Source organism: Theropithecus gelada, chromosome 7b, assembly GCF_003255815.1.
Source record: "Theropithecus gelada isolate Dixy chromosome 7b, Tgel_1.0, whole genome shotgun sequence".
Classification (NCBI taxonomy): domain Eukaryota; kingdom Metazoa; phylum Chordata; class Mammalia; order Primates; family Cercopithecidae; genus Theropithecus; species Theropithecus gelada.
The window spans coordinates 81,225,040-81,247,629 of NC_037675.1; the positions used below are offsets into that span (position 1 = coordinate 81,225,040).

At 37.3% G+C, this 22,590-nt stretch overlaps 1 protein-coding gene across 25 annotated transcripts in view; it reads left to right on the forward strand.

Annotated features, from left to right (window-relative positions):
• NRXN3 (neurexin 3) overlaps nucleotides 1–21,543 on the forward strand; it is a 1,630,631-nt gene extending 1,609,088 nt beyond the window's left edge. For 23 of the 25 annotated variants that reach the window (XM_025391720.1, XM_025391722.1, XM_025391730.1 and 20 more), the window contains one exon: nucleotides 18,746–21,543. In XM_025391720.1, the coding sequence (XP_025247505.1) occupies nucleotides 18,746–19,047 (302 nt within the window). In that variant the 3' untranslated portion in view covers nucleotides 19,048–21,543. Of the gene's footprint in view, nucleotides 1–18,121 lie in introns of all 25 variants that reach the window. The other 2 variants (XM_025391719.1, XM_025391737.1) reach the window with 2 other exon arrangements.
• Nucleotides 21,544–22,590: the final 1,047 nt, after the last annotated feature.

Consider the following 22,590-nt stretch of genomic DNA (forward strand, 5'->3'; position numbering starts at 1 on the left):
TAATGATCAACAGTATTCAGTGAATGTTTTTGCTGGTAGAGGGCCCTGTCTTGATGTTGATGGCTGCTGACAGATCAAGATGTGGTTGCTGAGGGTTGGGGTGGCTGTGGTAACTTTGTAAGACAAAAATGATGTTTGCTGCATTGACTGATCTTTCTTATCACAAAAAATTTCTCTGTAGCATGCAATGCTGTTTTACAGCATTTTAATCAGAGTACAACCTCTTTCAAAATTGGAGTCAGTCCTCTCAAACTCTGCCTCATCTTTGTCAATTAAGTTTAGGTGATATTAATATTTAACTATTTTGTCATTTCAACAATGTTCACAACATCTTCACCAGGAGTAGATTACTTCTTATGAAGCCACTTTACTCATCCATAAGAAGCAACTGCTTAACCATTAAAGTTTTCTTTAAAAATTAATTGTAATAGTTTTGGGGTTATAGGTGGTTTTTGGTTACATGGATAAGTTCTGTAGTGGTGATTCTGAGATTTCAGTGCACCCAGCACCTGAGCAGTGTACATTGTACCCAATATGTAGTGTTTTATCCCTTGCCCCTCTCCCAACCTTCAAGTCCCCAAAGACCATTATGTCATTCTTGTACATTTGTGTCCTCATAGCTTACCTCCCACCTATAAAACAGAGCGTACAATATTTACTTTTCCATTCCTGAGTTACTTCACTTAGTATAAACGGCCTCACACTCCATCCAAGTTGCTGCAAAAGACATTATTTTGTTCCATTTTATGACTGAATAGTATTCCATGGTGGATATATATACACCACTATTAAAGTTTTATCGTCAGATTACAGCAATTCAGTCACATCTTCAGGCTCTACTTCTAATTATCTTGCTATTTCCACCACATCTTCAGTTACATCCTCCACTGGTCTTAAACCCCTCAAAACTCTCCCTGAGGGTTTGCATTAAACTTCCTCCCACCTCCTGCTAATGTTGATATTTTGACTTCTCTCATGAATCACAAATGTTCTTAATGGTGTCTAGAATGGTGGATCCTTCTAAGAATTTTTTCAATTTATTTTTCCCAGATCCATTAGAAGAATCACTATCTATGGCAGCTATTGCCTTACAAAATGTATTTCTTAAATAATAAGACTTTCAAGTCAAAATTGCTCTTTGATCCATGCACAGCATAATGGATGTTGTGTTAGCAGGCCTGAAAACAATGTTAATCTCCTTGTGTATCTCCATCAGAGCTCTTGGATGACCAGGTGCACTGTCAATGAACAGTACTATTTTGAAAATAATCTTTTATTCTGAGCAGTAGGTCTCAACAATGGAATTAAAATATTTAGTAAACCATGCTGCAAACAGCTGTCATCTAGGCTTTGCTAGTCCGCTTAAAGCCTACAGGCCGAGTACATTTAATTCTTAAGAACCCTAGGATTTTTGAAGTGGCCAATAAGTATTGACTTTAAGTCACCAGCTACATTAGCCCCTAACTAGAGAATCTTCCTGTTCTTTGAAGCTTTGAAGCCAAGCACTGACTCCTCTTCTCTAGCTGTGAAAGTCCTAGATGGCATCTTTTTCTAATATAAGACCATTTTATTTACACTAAAAACCCGTTGTTTAGTATAGACACTTTCATCAGTTATCTTAGCTAGATTTTCTAGATAACTTGCTGCAGCTTCTACATTAGAACTTGCTGCTTCACTTCGTGCTTTTCTGTTATAAAGGTGGCTTTTTTTTTTTTCTTAAACCTCATGAACCAACCGCTGCTAGCTTCCAACTTTTCTTCTGTAGCTTCCTTATCTACCTCAGCCTTCACAAAATTGAAAGAGAGTTAGGGCCTTTCTCTGAATTAGGGTTTGGTTTACAGGAATGTTGTGGCTAGTTTGATCTTCTATCCAGATCACTAAAATATTTTCCATATCAGCAATAAGGCTATTTTACTTTCTTATCATTCAGGTATTTACTGGAACAACAGTTTCAATCTCTTTCAAGAACTTTTCCTTTGCATTCACAACTCAGCCCACTGTTTGGCCCAAGAGGCCTAGTTTTTGGCCTATTTCAGCTTTCAACATGCCTTCCTCACTAAGCTCAATCATTTCTAGCTTTAAAGTGAGAGGTAGGTGACTCTTTCTTTCACTTGAACACTTAGAAGTCACTGTAGTGTTATTAATTTGTCTAATTTCTATATTGCTGTGTCTCAGGAAATAGGGAGATAGGGACAGACAAGGATAGAGAGACAGAGAGAGAAAGAGAGAGAGAGGACAGAGATGGAAAGAGAGAAACAGAAACAGAGAAAGACAGAGAGACAGAGAGAGACAGGGAGAGAGAGAGACAGAGAGAGAGACAGGGAGAGAGAGAAAGAGAGAGAAAGAGAGAAAGAGAAAGAGAGAAAGAGAGAGAGAGAGAGAGAGAGAGAGAGAGAGAGATGGAGGAAGGGCAGGTGGGTGAAGAAGAACACAGACAATATTAAGTTCACCATCTTTTGAGTGTGGTTCATGGCCCCCAAAACAGTTATAATAGTAACATCAAAGATCACAGATCACCATAACAGATATAGTAAGAAAAAAAGTAGAAATGTGAGAATTATCAAAATGTAACAGAGTTGCAAAGTGAACACAGGCTGGAAGAAAAATGGTGCCAATAGAGTTCCTGGATGCAGGGTTGCCAGAAACCTTCAATTTATTAAAAGATATCTGTGAAGCACAGTAAAGCAAAGCACAATAAAACAAGATATACCTGTATTTGTTTCTAAATATAAAAATAATGTTTTTAATGCTGAACAAAAATGTCCCATGTAAAAACTTCATGTATTATCTGTTCCCAAACTCAGTTTCCACACCTAATTACAGTAACTAAAAAGGAGAGAAAAACCAAACTTTCAAGATGGAAAGGAGAACCCAGGACACCCTCAAACCCAACACTTAGAATAGTATTTCTGCACTAATAATCTGCTTGCCCAATCTACAGCAAACTTTCAAACTTAAGAAGGTGAAAGAATGGATAAAACATTACAAAAGACAGTATTACATTTTAAAAATTGGTAAGATACTACACTGTTTAGATCCAGAAGGACTTTAAATTAATCTTTGTTCCCTACATTCATATAAACTTTAATGTGTACCAAATTCTATCCCAAAATCTCTATTCTTTGTGACCCTACTGTACCCTACACAGATTTTTATTGACTCAATATTCCTTTGCACTTAATTTGTTTTTCAGTCTCAGCTAGACCTGAAACAACTTTAAGAAAAGGATAGTGCCGTCTTGCTTACTTTTATTTTTCCTACCAACTAGAACACTAATAATCATTCAAATGTTTATTGAATGAAGTAATGGATAATCAAATGAATTAATATAATTAGTTGCGTATATTTTACCCCCCACACTAACCTATAGCTTTAAAGTTGTAGTGACTACAATGTCTAGTCACTTAACCTCACAGCATAGATTTGCACAACTAATAAGATTTTGAATGGGAAAGTGCTTAAAAATTCTAAAGTGCTTCTCTAATGTTTGTTACTATTGTGTTCAAAGACTGTTAGCTACCAAATGAAGGTTTCATATTCAACAGAGGAGGCCGAGTCTCAGATAATTGGGGCCTGTGCTACTCCAAGTATGATCCTTGGAGTATCTGATTCAGCATCCAACAAACAAGAATCACCTCAACCCAAAACCCTAACCCAAATAGCCATTATTACTACTTCTTTCCAATCTCTGTCTCCACCTTCTCCAATAATGATAAATTCTTAAAGCTTGAATACATCTTTTAATTATAAATTTGGGTTATTTCTGCATGTAATTTTACAGTTATTTTCTTTCATTCTTGTGAGTTAGAGTTAAGCTCTGAAGAGGTCTTATTTTGATGCCTTTCCATAAGATTGCATTCCTTTTTTGGCAAGAGAACAGATCCGGAGTTGAGCTCCTGCCCTCTATCAAACTATGAGATTTGAGACAAGTCACCTATCCCCCATGCCAACCCCTGGGGCCTCACTTTTCTCATTCAAAAAGATCAAAGACTTTTGTCCTAACTCATGAATTTGCGAGCATTACATGTATAATTACCTTAGAAACTATAAAATATTCATTTCAAATGCACCAAGGTGTTATTAGCTATATTTTCTGAGCTCAGCACTCCTTGATGGTCCTGAAGAGACCAAAGGGGCTGAGGACAAAGAGAATTCTCCTTAAATCTCTTGGAAACAACCTGACAGACCTTAGAATTGTGTAGTAAGATGAGGGCATAAGGGAACAGAGGGTCAAGGTAGTATCTTAGCTGCTTTCTCCCAAAAGTGTTGATACTGGTTAAGATACACAAAAGGGAAAACCCACCCAAGAAATTGCCAGCAATTCTTTTTTTTTTCATTTTGATTTCATGCTAATTTAATAATCATGTCTTAGTGTAACTAAGCTTTTCTTCATCAAGAACATTATAAGCTCCTTGATGCACAGGCTAAACCTTTATGCTTATGTGGTGTTTTTTAATCTGTCTAGCATAGAGTAGGGCACAACATAGGTCTTCAGTGTGCCTTTGCTGAATTGAAATACAAAAAAAATAGCACATCTTGCAATACTTGAAGCTCATTTTTATAAAGTATATGTGTGTAGTGGCGGATTCTAAAAACTATTTTTTACTGGCACTAGTTTGTTTAATTAAGAGGAAACATCCTCATAAAGTAAAACAAAGAGAAAGGACAGTGCAAATAGCACTCAAAGCTTGAGCTTAGCAACTGCTCCCCTGTTCTTAGTCTTGCCACTGTGTGGAATTTAGGATTTATATATGCAGATAGCTTGTTACTTGCAAACCATTAGACCAAGCTTGTCCAACCCACAGCCCACAGGGTGCATGCAGCCCAGGACAGCTTTGAGTGTAGCCCAACACAAATTTGTAAACTTTCTTAAAACATTGAGTTTTTGCAATTTTGGGGGGAGCTCATAAGCTATTGTTAGTATTGGTGTTTTTTTTTATGTGTGGCCCAAGACAATTCTTCTTCCACTGTGGCCCAGGGAAGCCAAAAGATTGAACACCTCTGCATTAGACCCTTTTAATACTATTATAGATAATATATTTTTCGACATTAAAAAATCACCTGTGTACCAGTCAGAAATGAAGGTTTTGTATGAAACATTTTCATTCTATAGTATGAATAGCTCAAGAGTCTCCTGAGTATTTCTCCAGCCCTGGCCCTTCACCTCACCATCTCTTAGGTGGCCCCAGGTGTGGCCGAGGTGTTTTAATCTTCTGGGTGATCTGATTCAGCCTCTTGACTTTATTTTATTTTATTTTATTTTATTTTATTTTTGAGACGGAGTCTCGCGCTGTGTCACCCAGGCTGGAGTGTAGTGGCGTGATCTCGGCTCACTGCAAGCTCCGCCTCCCAGGTTCACGCCATTCTCCTGCCTCAGCCTCCGAGTAGCTGGGACTACAGGCGCCCGCCACCACGCCCGGCTAGTTTTTTGTATTTTTAGTAGAGACGGGGTTTCACCATGTTAGCCAGGATGGTCTCAATCTCCTGACCTCGTGATCCACCCGCCTCGGCCTCCCAAAGTGCTGGGATTACAGGCTTGAGCCACCGCGCCCGGCCAGCCTCTTGACTTTAAATGGCTTCTATATGATGATAATTTTCAGTTTAAGCCTCCCTTCAGAATTCCAGTTTCTCAAATCCATCTGGTTATTCAACATTTCCACTTTGATATTTAAGAGACACTTTGGGTTCAGAAGAGCTAAAACAGAACTTTGGATTCCCCAGACTTGCATGTCCTCCAGAGTTTCTCATCTCTTAAATTTGATTCAGATGTACAAACTCCACATTTGTTATCATTCTTGGGCCCCTGTTCCAACTCTCTTCTCTACACTCAGTCAAGAAGTCCTGTTGACTCTAGCTCGATAACAAATTGCTCACACGTTTCTTTTGCTCCAGCTACTCATGCTGTAGTGTAAGTCACCATCATTTCTTGCTTGAACTCTGCAGTAGCTGCCCAATTGATCTCCCCCATTCTACTTCTGCTTCCCTGAAGTCCATTCTCCATACTGAAGCCAAAGTAATCTTTAAGAATTATACATCTAACCAAAACACTTCTTCACAGCAAAGAAAACAATCAATAAAATGAAAAGGTAACCTACAGGTTGAAGAAAACCTATTTGCAAACCATATATCTAGTAAGGGACTATCTTCCAAAATTTATAAAGAACTCACACAGCTCAATCACAAGAAAACATATAACCCGATTTTAAAAATAGACAAAGGAACCTGAGTAGACATTCCTCTAAAGGAGACAAAAATGGCCAACATATATGTGAAAAGATACTTAGCATAACTAATCACCAGAGACATGCTAATTAAAACCACCATGAGATATCACCTTATATCTATTAGGGTAGGTATTATCAAAAAGACAAGAGACAACGTGTGTTGATGAGGGTGTGGAGAAAAGGGAACCCTTGTACACTGTGGGTGGGAATTTGGATTGGTCCAGCCATTACAGAAAACAGTATGGAAGTTCCCAAATTAAAAATGGAATTGCCATATAACCCAGCAATACCTTTTCTGAGTATATACCCAAGGGAAAGGAAATTACCATCATGTAGAGATATCTACACTCCATGCTTATTGCAGCATTACTGTACCATATTATGAAACGGGTTCCTTCACCCCTTTTCTGAGCACCCTCCATGTCTACAGAGGAAGTTATGAGGAATAAAGGTATACGCAGGGCTCGTTTTGTAATGCTGACAACAACAATCCTCACATCCAGAATTCCATGTTCATGTACAGGGTTCTCTACTTTCATTCTAAGTCAAACTGTGATTCAGAAATGAGCCATCCATCCTCCCAGAAGAATTCCTCCATTCGCCCCATAGACACAAAAGTCACAATCTATGAAAATGTTTTTGTATATTTCATAGGAGAAACAGATGCGGAGGCTTAACTCATGCATCCAATGGCAAAAGTCTTCAAAATCTTCATTAGTTATTTGTTATTCCAACTTTTTTCTCAGCCCTCCTGGTTTGTAATTTTTTAAATCTTTACCCAGTGTTGTACGAAGACTGTTGAGATGGTTCCCTCTGCCTTCATCTTTCTAGTATTCTCCCTGAGAAGTTTAAAATACATAATGTTATGCAGAGTAATTCACTGGGGCCTTCCTCTTGGGCCTCACCTCTATACACTGAAGACAATGCCTTCTAGCAAGGAGGACCCCTGCTTCCAGAGAGGAGGGCTTGCAACTGGTGTAACTTGAGTATGTCTTTGGGATTCTTGAGCTCAACCCCAAGCAGTTCAGAAACATTTCTTTGAAACAATTTCCCAAGATGAATTCTAACAACTGTAATATGGCATTTGGCATTTAAAAATTTTTGATTTTACATTTAGACAGGGCTATTAGGACATGGTGGGATAAAAATAGTTGTATCAAAATATACTGTTTCAAATCAAATTATTGTATTATTTGTTCTCAGTGACAAACATAATCCAAACACATTCTTAATACCCAGAGTAAAGGCATAGCCACAAAATCAGGCAGTTATTAATACAAACCTAGTGTAGATAGTTAATGAAAGATGAAAATGGAGTTGTGACCTGATTATGAACTACTATTAGCAAGCAATGTCATTTTGTATCTTAGAGACCAAACAAGGTTTATGTATGTGAACTAATGGTTGACTTATACAGTAAAGATATACATGCATTATATTCAGGCTTTGTTGGCTTCATTTGAAACTACAGCTTCCATGGGTTTAAAAAATACACATATTATTTACAAAGTGACAACCCTAAATTTTCATATATTCAATTGTTCAGACCAGTGATTTCTAGAATGTAAGTGGTGTCCTACTTGTAAGAGTTTCAAAACAGGCAATTTGGGAATAGGTAAATTACTCAGTAGAAGGCTTAGAGAACCCAAATTGCTGATGTAACTTTTTCAAAATGCCTCTCATTATCTAGGAGAATGTGTGTATTGCAAGTATCTTATTCTTTAAGTCTCACACTTAGACTGCTTATGTTTCCTACTTTTAAAAATTGTAGAACTTTGTTCTACAGATGTCATTCGATGCCTTTTGAGACCGACCATATATGCATTTATACAATCTTAATTCAATGTTAAAAGTATAATTAGTCCAAAAAAAATCAACTAAATGGCAACAAGGGTTTTTCTTTTTCTATATTATTAAATTTTTTTTCCTCCATCTATAACTTTCCAGCTGCTCTTTGTGAAGTTCCCAGAATAATGATTAACATTATTAAACCAGAGACTAAAAATCTTGGTACGGACTGACCCATGGGGACACATTGCTATAATTACTTTAAAGTCAAATAATAAAAGGGGCGTCCCACAGTGGGCAAAAGTCGAACTCATCCTCAAAATTTACTCTATTTGTCAAAGTCACCTGAAAGAGTTCTTAGGCGTGGTTGGAATTGGCTGTCAGAACCAAGTGCTCTCAAGTGTCTTGCCTTTGTGGTTCGCCTACCTGGGTTTCCCAGTCCTTGGTTGCACATTAATGTTCTCAACGAGATAGAATACTGAATATAACTCTAGTGATCTCTTCCAGTGGAGGCTGAGGCCATTTCTAAAAATTCCTTCCCTCTGTTCCTTCTACAGTATCTACCTCTCCGTGTGCGTGCATGTGAGAGGCATAGTTTTCCCTCAATGTACCTCAAATAAACCTTATTGGCATAGTTTTCCTCAAAGCACTTCCAGTAAACTTTATCCATGATTGTCCTGTAGTTTACAGACACTGATATTGTATTCTTTGGAGTGGAGAGGGGTTTTGCCACTCTTACAAAAAAAAAAAAAAAAAAATTGGCTATTCCTCCATTTATCAGGCTCATTTTATTAACATTCTACTGTCATCATTGTGCCCTGTCACTTTGACTAAGCCCAGGAACCCTCCCACAGAGCAATGTTAATTATAACCCCTCTATGCCTTATAAAATATGCCTTCTAAAGCCTATGAATAAATTTGGGATAAATTTCCTGAAGCAGAACTCATGAACCTATATGTATTTTGATTCCAGTTCCTGTCAATACGGGTTCTAGTTCAACTCCTCTGCCCCCGATCCCACACACACACACACCTCTCACATGCTTTCCTTCTAATTGGCAGGAAGCCTTCAGATGTCCTTCACCCCTACTGGAAAGGCATGAAACAAAACCCAGTACTTTCCTCCTACCCCTAAATTGGTTTTGTCTTGCTGACCCCCTAATCCTAGCTTGCTGTTCTGTTTTTCTATTTTCCCCTAAATGCAACTTACTTTAAGCATGTGTTAACTGGATTAACATTCCTACAATTGAAGGATAGTAAATAACCCATTTGTCAGTCTAGCTACTTTCTTCTCTTTTAAATGTCTACTTACGACGTACATCCAGACTGCACGCCCTTTTTATTTTTTCAAAGCAAAGCCAAAAATAAAGAAAATGTAAAATTAGGTTTTAAAGAAAATGCACAATCTATTTTTAATTTTGGCTCTCACAAAAAGGGGAATTAACAAGCCAAAAAGCAAAGCAAAAAAACGTGTCCCCTGACTGCTCTGTCTGTGCCTTTCAAGCCTGTGCGTCTGGTTGTTCATCTCTGAAAGTGTGTGAAATATTTTTTTTCTTTAAACTTTTTGGTTTTTTTCTCCCTTCTTGTTTGGGAATTAAGTGCTTTTTATATTATATATATCTATATATATATATATATATATCAATGTGTTTCTTTTAATTGCTAGATCTTTATCTTAGATTTGATTTTATCTAAAATTATGAGAAAAAAGTTATGAATTGTTTTCTGCAATTTTTCCCCACTCCCTCTTTAAATGTGGAACAACTTCAGCTGCAGAATCCTCACATCCACGTTTCAAATTAGCCTGGTCTCCTTGCCAATTGTGTGCAACATGGGTGGCGTAAGGAAGACAGATGATGTCATTTGGAAAATACCATTTCTCTCTAGAGATGTAATTAGCAACCCAGTGCATGGGCTCCCTGCTTAGTATTGCCTCTCAATCACCTCTGTAGACTTCTAAACCTCCCCAACTCTAGATGTGGCTGTGTGGCTGCCGATGAAGTTGTTCAACTTGAATGCATAAATCTAGTCTTCTTGTTTTTGCTTTAAACTTTTTGATCATGACTACTAGTATTTTATGTATTTTGGCTATTTTTAGTAGGAAAAAAGTTTAACTGTTTTTATTATTTGAAAATCTTTAATGAAACTGTAATAATTTTTGGAGTAATTGCATGTTGAAGAAGTTGCAGCTTAGGGTGTGTGAGATTGTCAGTGTTAGAGTTCTGTTCTTTATCTCCATAGATGGGCATGTGTAGGCTCATTTGTTTTTGTATATTGCCCATCCCTTCCTTACAGCCAGAAGCTCTAATGCAGCTAGATCACTCCGTGCCGCCCTTACATGGACATGGCGACTCACTTACACATTTACTCCTATCATCTTCATCTCCTGTGTAGTTCACTCATAGATATGACCCTCCCCTTCCTGCATCTTTCCTTCCCATACTCCCCCTTTCTTTAGCATTGTTAAAATTTATGTGCTGTCATCCATCTCCCTAAATTAAAGAAAGCCTAAAATTTGTCAAAAAGACAAAAAAAATTAAGTATATATCTGAAAACCTATAAATGCAGAAATTCATTCAAAACCCGTTAGATTCATAGAATTTTTTTTGAAAGGCAAATTATAAAAGGAAACAGGTTTTTTGTTTGGTTTTTCAATCATAGCAATCGGAATTATTTTAAATGCAAAAATTGATGCCCTCCCAAACCCCCCAAAGTAAAAATTTGTTAAAGTGCAGATTTTTTTTTTCTTTTTATGTTATGTGGTGTGGATGTATGTGTTGTTGCCTCCCTGTATCATCCTCTGTTGTAAATTATTATATTTGAAAAATTAGACATTTTGCTCAAAAGTTTTTAAGAAATGACAACAAAAAAGCAAGTTACAAGAATGTGGCAATTCTATTTGTCCAAGAGCATTCTTACACAACTTTCTTTTGTAAATTTTTCTTTCATGCCAAAAAACATGCGGGCAATTTGTTGATGTAAGTTGACTATAAATTAATACAGTATGCTTTTTTAGTTTCAATTATTTTGCCTATATGGAAATGATTTCTTTTTTTTTTTTTCCCAGAACAGCCTCTATTTTTTAATTTGCTTTTACTTTTCTTTCTGTTCTTATTATATTGTGAATGCCTCAATGTTATTTGCTCTCCTTCTCCCAGCTTACTTTGGCTATGAAGTTGATTTTATTTTCTACTGTATAATTTTGAAGACTATATTATATTTTTATTTCATTTGTGTCTATTTGCTGAATTTTCACTGTTATGTTTTGTGCTGAATTGCTTCTAATAATCAATGTGAATTCTACTCTCAGTAGAAGGGGGTTAAAACATTATCCTTACCTCCCAAAGAAAGCCTGGCCTCTTTGCCTGAACTTTTTCACCACCATTTTAAAGTCTTGAAAGTAGTGGTAGGCTCTATTTGGCATCTTAAAATTGTTTACAGCCAGTGGGAGGCCTGTACCCCAGAAGAAAATGAGTTGACTTAGCTCCAAGTAGTAACAGTGGTAATTGCATTCTTTTAAAAGTCCTTAAAAAGCATTTAGGAAATTAGTTATTTCCCTTCAGCAAAGGGGAAAATAAGGTACTCTCAAGTGACTATGGTAGAGTTTGGCTATCCAGGATTATACTCTCACCTTTGCTTCAGGCTACAAAATCAATTATACTGAAAATGAAGACATCAAGAATCCCGGGTGTTTCGAGTATTGTTCTGTGATACTGACGCCTTCCAGTGTATGGAACTAACAACTGACAAAAACACAGACACACACACAGAAGGTGCACACACATTTTCTCTCTCCCTCTTTCCTTTGTCTTTTCTCCTTTTCCCTGTTTCATTTCTCTCAAGGATTTAATCAGGTAAGCTTTCAGGGATCTTAAGATTCTGCCAAGAAGAAAATATAATGATTTTCATACCTAAAGTTTTACATAGAAAATATTTCAGGTAGGTACTATCATCGTGTAACTACAGACTAAGAATATTCCTTCACCTTAAGATTATTTGGACCAATGCTGTCTTATGCGCTTCAACATACATAAGATTGGTAAGAAGCACTATATAATTTTTTAGTCAAGTTACTTGTTTTGCTTTATAGATATTTGTGTTATTTGAAACTGTTATAGAAATATCAAACTGAATGGTAGATAAGAGATGTTTCCAAGCCAGCAGCTTAATGCTTGGTCTCTCTCTACCTCAGTTTATGTGATTTTGTGTTGTTTGACATGCTGATAATATTTTAGGTCTAAAACTTAGAACTTCCTAAATGGGATGTTGTTTTATCTTGTTGCTTGTTAGAATATTTTCTTTCTATGAAAAAGATATCCAAAGGTAAATTTAATAAAAGGTTATTTTAAAAAAATACCAGCTCTTTGAATTATTCCTTATATTCTATTTAAAATAGCCTCAATAATCTAGATCCTATATAATTATACTTCTACTTTAGCATGAAGCCACTAAATAAAAAGGGTTTGAAGAAGGTGATTATTTGAGTATGTACAGCTCAAATACATTAGTAGAAATAACAACATTAGTACCTAGCATTCCTGAATAGCAGTAGGTACTGTGCTAACCACCTAACATATTTAAAAAGTACTTGATATGCATTATTTTAATATTTGCATTGATAGTTTGAGGTAGAGTATTTTATTATTCTCATTTTCCATAGAGTTTAAGAAATTTGACCAAATTCCTAGCGCCAGTGGGAACTCCTACAGAGTTCTAATGCTAAGAGTCAGAGTTACTTCAGAGGCAAAGCTGTTAATCAATAAGCAAATGAAACACTCCACTTGACATTTCATGTTTTATAATATATAATGATATCAAAGGGCTGTGGCCCATCTTATTGTTGAAAAATATAATCTGTAGCCTTTCAAAATCAAACCTATTGGACTCAGGAAGGGGAACATCACACACCGGGGCCTATCATGGGGAGGGGGGAGGGGGGAGGGATTGCATTGGGAGTTATACCTGATGTAAATGACGAGTTGATGGGTGCAGCAGACCAACATGGCACAAGTATACATATGTAACAAACCTGCACGTTATGAACATGTACCCTACAACTTAAAGTATAATAATAATAAATAAATAAATAAATAAATAAATAAATAAATAAAATCAAACCTATTTCAGAAAAACCCTTTGCTGGGGTGGAAGGGTGGTGGGGAAGGCAGGGAGAATGCCCTATCTAGAAATTCTCATCCTGTTAAAATATAAGTTAAGCCCCTTTGAGACACCTGTTTTTCTACTGTCTTCTCCCCAGGTACTTGCCCTGTTTGTCCATGACTATTTTTTTCTGAAGGTTGATGGAGGGCAATTTCATGGTTACAAGCTTTATGATATTTATGTGTTACAAGTACACATTTCCATGTCACCAAAGAGCTAAATATCTTGGAAAAATTAATTTTGGAGGGGGAAAAGAATGATTTCCCCCATTATGTGAATTTTCAGGCAGAAAATTAGAATAATGCAAATAAGAGATGAGGTGAAATACCCAAATATATATAACAAGAATTCAAGGAATTCGAGCATGGCGTCCTCTCCCAGAGTCTCACTCTTCAGGTATTTTCGTGAACTCTCAAAACCCACATATCTCCAGAGAGGCAAGGGTTGAAACTTCATGCTTCTTGTTTTTTGTTGTTGTTGTTTTTTGTTATTTTTATTTTTTTTCAAAGATAACCCACTACATTCACTACCACCCACAACATTCTCACAGTTCAGAAGAGTTCTATTAAATTTTTTATACACTGTCTTTTTTGATGGTAGTGAGCCCCTTTTGCTGGACATCAGCCCTAGAGGCATGAATTATATATCTACAAATACACTCAAAAAGCAAAAAAGCTGAGAAGCCTTCAGGGCTCAAATAGACCTTTTATATCTCTAATGATCTCTCTAGTTTAAAGTAAAGCACAATCCTGCTAAAAAGGGGTATTGTGTGCCTGATTTTAAAATGCTAACTCTAAGGAATACAGATAGTTTTTATCCCAAACTAAGGAAAAATTCTGGCGATGGCATAGGAAATTAGGATTTTGATGGATTACAGGTTTTGTATTACTCTGCCCATAACCTTTTATGACTTTGGGTTCTTTACTTCCATGAATACTTTTTTAGCCATAGACACCTAGTTGATCACTGACTTCACGGTCTCTGGGAAGTAAAGAAAATAGTATCAGCCACTTGAACATTTCTCAGGGTAGTCACTTTTGATTAAAATAAACAAGAAGGCTTGAATAGCTTCCCATCAAACTTTTTTTTTTTTTTTTTTTTTTTTTTTGAGGCTGAGTCTCGCTCTGTCGCCCAGGCTGGAGTGCAGTGGCGCGATCTCGGCTCACTGCAAGCTCCGCCTCCCGGGTTCACGCCATTCTCCTGCCTCAGCCTCCCGAGTAGCTGGGACTACAGGTGCCCGCCACCACGCCCGGCTAATTTTTTTTGTATTTTTAGTAGAGACGGGGTTTCACTGTGTTAGCCAGGATGGTCTCGATCTGGTGACCTCGTGATCCGCCTGCTTCGGACTCCCAAAGTGCTGGGGTTACAGGCGTGAGCCACCGCATCCAGCCAAACTAAGTTATTTCTATTAAGGATCTAATAGTAGGAGAAATACATCACTTTCTCCTCTCAAATGAGGTGTGCCTTTGATCCCCTCAGGACCCTATTATTGTCTGCAATCTTAAACATGGAATTTAGTTTTAAAATTAATTACACCAACATATACACTTGTCCCAGGCATCTTTCATGTTTACAGTTATCTAAAATTTTCTACCTATTTTCATTAGAATTCCTATTGGTCATAAGGACCCCTCTGTATCCCAGTGGACTTCATTTTAAACTAAAGGCAATCTTCCCACTTCTTGAGAAGCCAGGAAAGAGGGGCTAAGAAAGCTTCTACCACTTCCTTGTCTAAATATCAGCATGATTTCGGCTCAGGTTTTCCCAAAAGAGGGTATCATTTATCATTTTCATTGCTGCTACCGAGATTAATAACAAAATGGCAAAGAAAACTAGAGATCAGTAGTTCTGAAAGATTTTGTTTTCTAAACTCTGAAGTAGCATACCCATCATTTTGGTTTTAAAATAAGCTCTTATCATTTAACTTTGGGACTCACCAGGCTTTCAGAAGCTCTTTATAAATTAACAAGCTTCAGAACCCTCTTACTATACAGTTATAAAAAATGTGGTTACTCTTTTTTTTTTTTTTTTTTAATCTAAGATACTTGCATTAAATGTTAAATGAGAGGGAGATAGCAAAGGAAAGTTAGTTTTTTAAAATCTAAGATACTTGCATTAGTGTGTTAAATGAGAGGGAGATAGCAAAGGAAAGTTAAGTAATTCAACTGCAGAGTGAACAGTTTGTAGATTTTGAAACAAGTACACTGGAAGCTTTACCTGGTATTGAGAAGAAAAAAAACAAACCAGAAAAACAAAAAGGCAAATTTAAGACTCCAGTTGGGTGTCACAGATGGTACACTAAAATTGCAAATGAATGCCACTCTGTAATCATGAAGACGGTGATCTTAATCCCACTTAAAGGGACACTAGCCTCTTACCCAACAGTTTGCCTTTATATTTAAACTGTTTGTACTGGGCCTTTGCTTCCTAAGATATCAGTTATTCCTTGTCCTTTAACCTAGTTTCCTCTTTGCTTACTCTACATGGGGTAGATTTGTCATTGCCATAAGGAACAAATGACTAGGTGTTTGTGCCAAAAAAGAACACACATGTTAAACCTTTGTTATAGATAAGTTAAAAAAAATCCTGTCTTGTCCTCTGAAGGTAAGTAAAATTGTGCCTGAGAAACTCATAAGGAAGCTTTAGACAGATTCCATGGGCCTTCACTTCCTCTCTCTTATCACTGCTCTCCTATTACTCAGACATTGCCCTCTTTCATATATCACCGTAAATCTACCATTTGGGGCCCCCTAGCAGAAGAATAATAAAAAAGTTTGCTCAGAGTTAGTTTTAGGACTGGCTTACCTTTAGGGAACTGCACTCCAAATCCCATTTTTAAAAACTAGCAAAAGTGTGTAAATTATGCATTAAATAAGTTGCAAGGCATATGAATTATATATGTTCACAATGTTAAAAAAAATAGGTGTCTGCTGGTCTAGTACAGCAAGTGTGAATCTTTGGCAAATCTGCAAAGATCATTTTGCTCAATAGTTTCAAACTCTAAGCACCAGAATAGAGGCTCAGGTTAAGAGCACATACTATAAGATCATCTTGAGAATCTCAAAAAGGTGTTGTTTTAATTTCATAGTAAAATTACCACATAGGCCAGAGATGGCACTACAACATTCTGTTGTCCCTGCCCTTCTAAATGATAAACGTTATATACTTTATCAGCTCCCTCCCAAACTCAGTTTCTTTCTGCAGAACACAATTGTTAATAGCTAAACAGGGAGAGAATAAAGGCTTCTGACATGGGCACCAGCAGTTTCTTAGTGCTTGAAGGTAGGCATTAGCTTTCTCCTCAGGAAGTCCTTCTCGTAGCACACCTGAAACCTGGACAGTTTGGATGCATGGGAAATGTTTCAAGATGCAAGGTGTGGAAAGCTTGCATCTTGAAACATTTCCCATGCATTCAAAGGGAGAGTTTTAATTCGTGAATCAATCTTCATAGGAAAAACCCTGGAAGACTGTGTAAACTCCAAGGCTTATTCACTTGGAGTGCCCCTAGAACTCTGGTACTGAATCACCTCCTTGTCTGGCTTTGTTACTGATGAGGTGGGTACCTCAGCTACAGTCCTATCTGTTAAAAGCTACTCAAACACTGACTATACCATCACAGCAAAGTTATTACCAAGTGTAAGAGACACAATACGCAGTACCAGTTGACAGCTCAGCGGGTCCACTCAGAAAGAGGCCTTCAACAATAACGTCACATTAGTATCTCAACCTTCTAACTAACTGGGGCAGGGAAACATTCATACCATTCCTGCGAGTGGATTTTTTTAAGTGATAGTGGGAATACATTCTTCTGGAATAAATTCAATTAAGAGACACGAACTGTGACTTCTTAAGATTCTTCCTCTGCTTGGAAAATAACATCATAAAGACACTGAAGAGAGATCAATTATCTTGCTGCCATAGATACATAGCAATCTTGGCCTTACAGCCAGGTAAACAACCACTACTGCGGAATATTTGTGGCACCCATGATCTGCAAGGCCCTGTGATTTGATGAACTATTCTGAGCTTTCTTTCCCAACTTAGTCTACATGATTCTAAGTGCAATAACGAGGGTCTATGGGTAAACCGATATATTTTTGCCACACTAGTTAGGAATCACCAATTTAAAAAAACTCACTTTGCTAAGTCAACATTTGTGAGTCTAAAAGTTTCAAGTCATGGATATCTAGGCTGGGTATTTTGAAAATCTAGCTTCCAGCTCACAATATATTGCATATAACATGAAAGCAATGCATACAAATATTAGACTAATGCAAGGCAAGTTGTCATTTAATAATCAGGGGAATTTCTGGGAAAGAATAGTCAAAATGGATTTGTTAGATGAACATTTTTGAATTATTATAAATACCTATCACTCAGCTTATAGTAAAGGACTGTGATTAGTAAGTGTGAAATAAAAGTAAGTAACTTAAAACACAAAGGACACAATATTTTGTGTTTCTTGGTCTCAAGTAAGATGGTGAATAGGTCATTCTCATCCTCCTGGGAACAAATAAGTAGAATCCCAAGAAGGAAATAAAGAAATCTTAAATACATGTTAGTAAATTCATAACTTAAGCACACAATGTGTACAGGTACCCACACACGCCAATTTTGATAGCAGCCAATATTTATAACAATGTCACTGAATGTCATCAGCCCTTAAGCAGATCCTGGAAAGAACATATATAGTTGAATTCTATCTAAATAATTACTTGAGAGTATCTTTAAAAATCTAAGCCCCTGATCTAGGGATTTCAGGTTTGGGTGGCAAGAGGCATATAGAAGGCTCCAAATCTGCCTAGAATGATTAGACTCCATTCAGACAAGATCCAGATCATTTTATTATAATTGCTGAGGCATAATCTGTGAACTACACTGGTTGAGAGTAACTACAGTTGTGTTTACAAATATACTAATTCTGTTTTTCTTTTTCTTTTCCATCCCAGGAGGTGAATTAGTTATCCCTCTTCTTGTAGAAGACCCTTTAGCTACCCCTCCTATTGCTACTCGTGCACCTTCCATTACACTCCCCCCTACCTTTCGCCCCCTCCTCACCATTATTGAGACCACCAAAGATTCCCTGTCCATGACCTCTGAGGCGGGGTTACCTTGCTTGTCGGACCAAGGCAGCGATGGTTGTGATGATGATGGCTTGGTGATATCTGGGTATGGCTCAGGGGAAACCTTTGACTCTAACCTGCCCCCTACTGATGATGAAGATTTTTACACCACCTTCTCCTTGGTAACAGATAAGAGTCTTTCCACTTCAATCTTCGAAGGTGGCTACAAAGCACATGCGCCCAAGTGGGAATCCAAGGACTTTAGACCTAACAAAGTCTCCGAAACTAGTAGGACTACTACCACATCTTTATCCCCTGAGCTGATCCGCTTCACAGCTTCCTCCTCGTCTGGGATGGTGCCCAAATTGCCAGCTGGCAAAATGAATAACCGTGATCTCAAACCCCAGCCTGATATAGTCTTGCTTCCGTTGCCCACTGCCTATGAGCTAGACAGCACCAAACTGAAGAGCCCACTAATTACTTCCCCCATGTTCCGTAATGTGCCCACAGCAAACCCCACGGAGCCGGGAATCAGACGGGTCCCGGGGGCCTCAGAGGTGATCCGGGAGTCGAGCAGCACAACAGGGATGGTCGTCGGCATTGTGGCTGCTGCCGCCCTCTGCATCTTGATCCTCCTGTACGCCATGTACAAGTACAGGAACAGGGACGAGGGGTCCTATCAAGTGGACGAGACGCGGAACTACATCAGCAACTCCGCCCAGAGCAACGGCACGCTCATGAAGGAGAAGCAGCAGAGCTCGAAGAGCGGCCACAAGAAACAGAAAAACAAGGACAGGGAGTACTACGTGTAAACATGCGAACACTGCTCACACGCGAGTTTCACAGTTATTTCTATCCACGCCTATGAATCTTTGGACGGTGAGATCTCACAGATGTCAGAACTGCTGGAACTATGAAATGGGGTATATAACCACGACTCTGGTGGGGAAAACCGTTTTTTAAAGGACACACACACACAGCGATGCATCTCTCTCTGAAGCTCAGCCATGGCTGCGGCAAGGGCCCAGCGGTCGCTGGGAGGCAGAAGGTTTTGTGCCCTGCTGTATCATAAAGCACACACTTAGCGCTCTGGAGCCGGACGGTGGCTCCACCACTTCCGCAGGCCTGGAAGCTTCCTTCTCCGGAGGACCTTTTACTAAAAGGTAGAAGACTTCATGGCTTACTTGTTCCATAACTCCAAGTGAGTCTGTAATGATGTTTGTGAAGCTTGACTGTAACCATGTTTTTTCGGTTTAATTATGTAAAAAACAAAACTACAACAACAACAAAAAAAGAAAAAAGTAAAAAAAAACAAAAACAAAAACAAAAACAAAAAAAACACCAAAAAACAAAAACAAACAAACAAAAAAAACCCACAACCCTTATCTGGTTCTGACCAGTGTGCGTGTAACTTTAAGGTCTGAGGGGAAAAATGGCTTTTGGGTTTTTGTTTATTTTTTTGATAATGACTGGACATCGGAAGAGGAAAAAACTCAAAACAAAAGCGAGAGAGACTATTGCCATATGAACTCAAAAGCTACCATGGTGTTCACTCTACATATCAGGTTATGGTGTCTCTAGAATCTGTTGTTTGTTTCCTATAAGATGCTTTGCTGAACACATAGCAAAATTCATGTGACGGATGATAATATTGATTCGAAAAGCTGGTCCCCCAGGATCTAATTTCAGAATTCACCACCCAAACCCCGAACAGATGGGTTTAGGGCTGGTGTTATCAGAGCTATTGGCTTTACTTAACAATATTGTTCCTGTCCATTCACCCAGCCAAATTGTGTTAAAGAAGAAAGCCCCACAAACTAAAATAGCCTTTCCTGGGAAGAGGAAGGGGAGGTGGGCTGGATCTGTGACTGATTGAAATGCATGCAAATAAAAAAGACAATATTAAAGTCTGTTAAATTATCAAACCAGACAGTAGGGGAGTTCAACTCGAGATGGAACCACAAAAGGTCACACAAGCCAAACATGTCATGCCAGAGTACAAAACACATAGTTCTTTCCCCTCCCCGAACATGACAATGGTTTTCATAGTGGTTTAATTTTGTAGCCTGACATTTATGGATAATTCTGTCCTTCCATTTGCTCACTTCTCCCTTCACCCATCTTTTTTAAAAAACAAATAAATAAATGAATAAAGCTGCTGTGACACACACAAAAAAGGAATTTAATAGTATAATATATATATAAATAAATATATATACAGATATATTTATCATGGTATGTTTGATGGGATGACTGACACAGGAAATCTGTTAAAGTCTTGAAGTGGAATGAGAATGTTGTTTTAAAAGAAAATAACAAAACAACAAAAAAGCAAACCTTAAAATGTGAAGAAAGTGTGAATTTTAGTTTTGTCACAGTTAACTGTGTCAAAGAGAATTTAAAAAAAAAACTTCAGATTTTGTTTACATATTTTACTACATCTTTGCTGGTATAATTCCTTAGCCACCTATGTACATACTGCTTTAAGAACTGTTTTTTTTTTTTTTTCCTGTTTATTTCTGTTTGGTTTATATTCTGGTTGTCTTTTTCTTTTTGTAAAGAGGAAACAATGTACAGAAAAACAATAAACTGGTTGTATGGCCATAGCTATCCAAAAAGCAAGAGACAAAGCAAGACAAATATTCACACAAAAATGACGTGTGTCCTCTGGAGGGTCAGAGATATACAATTTCTTTTGTACAGATGAAAATCAATCAGCTGTTTAGATTTAGAAATCTACTCTTGCTGGTCTTTGTAAGTTGCATGAATATTTGACTTTGAAAAAATATCTTAATGACATGGGGCAAAAAGCGCAATCTAAATGGTAGCCTTTACTAATGTGTATGGAAAGAGGTGTTCCTCATTATCTAATATTTCAATGTGTTAAGAGTTTAATTTTTTTGTTATCATTTTAAAAAGACAGGATTATAAAGAGATATCAAAGCACGATTTTAGATAACCTAAATGGCCCAGCCTATACGAAGTTGATTATATCTCGATGTCTGTAAAAGATTGCTGTTCTTGGAGTCTTGAGGTCTTGTGAACTGATTTCCTGCTTTCTTTCATTTTTTCAATTTGAGTAATAATACATTTGTTATATTCCTTTTAGTGTAAGTTTCTATTTGGACAATTTTATGGGAACATGTGCATTCTCTATGTGAGCTTCTATCATATTCCTGTTTTATTAGCAGAACCTAAAGGAATTTATTTTATGATGTTGTGACATTACTGCTTTTTCTTTTTTCTTTTAGTTCATATTTGCATTTTCGTTCAAGGATATGCTTAGCAATAAAATGTTCTTCCCAAAACCTTGTGTGCTGATGCACTTTTATTTTCTTAACATTTGAGAAAATCTCACACTGAAGCTAAGTCATATCTTATTAAAAGCCCAATAAGAGCTAGACCACTTTCATGTGATAGAAAATATTCTAAGCAGTTACTAATTATTACATTCAGTTATCAAAATGGCATATTTATGAGATAATTATCATCTGTTACTTGAGGCATTATTGTTCAGATTGCTGTGATAGAATAACCAGGAGGGAGTGCATTTTTTCTGAAAAGATGATGGAAACATTGTATTCTGGAAAAGATTATTGGATACTGTGTTTTTTAAAAGCATTTGGTACCTTTTATGTATTTTCTATAGATCAAGCTTAAAGCAGTATTTAAAACTATGTTCACATAGTGCCATAAGCACTAGAAAGTCTTAGATGTCGTCTTTCCAAGCCTCCCACCATATTAAAATTTAAAATTAAAAAACAGAATCCAAAACCAAAATTTAAATGAGTGCTTCAATTTTAACAGCTTCTTGCTAGAATTTCTGATTACAAGTTGTGTCATACATTCATTGTAGCAGAAATGTCTCATATTTCTGGTTCTCTAAGCACACACTTACTTGGCCAGTTGGATAATCCATCTACCCTATGTTCTTCACTGTGATCTAGAAATATAGATTTAACTGAATAGCTGTCCTTTATCCATATGTTGGTTACCAGTTTTCAAAGAGTTAGAATTTTAAAAATATATATTTAGTTAAGCCTGTGCCTCCAAGATAACTTTAGTGGAATGGTTATATTATCGACTATCTTAGGAATTGGGGGGTGGGGAAAGTCAGGTTCAGTGACATCAAATTATGCAAAGTTTTTATTGTTGTTGTTCCTGTCTTCAAAGTTCTGTATTAGATTTTTCTCCCATCATTTTTTGAGATGGAGTTTTGCAGCCTGCAGTGCAGTGGCATGATCTTGGTTCACTGCAACCTCTGCCTCACAAGCTCAAGCAATTCTCCTGCCTCAGCCTCCTGAGTAGCTGTGACTACAGGCATGGGCCACCACCCCAGCTAATTTTTTAATTTA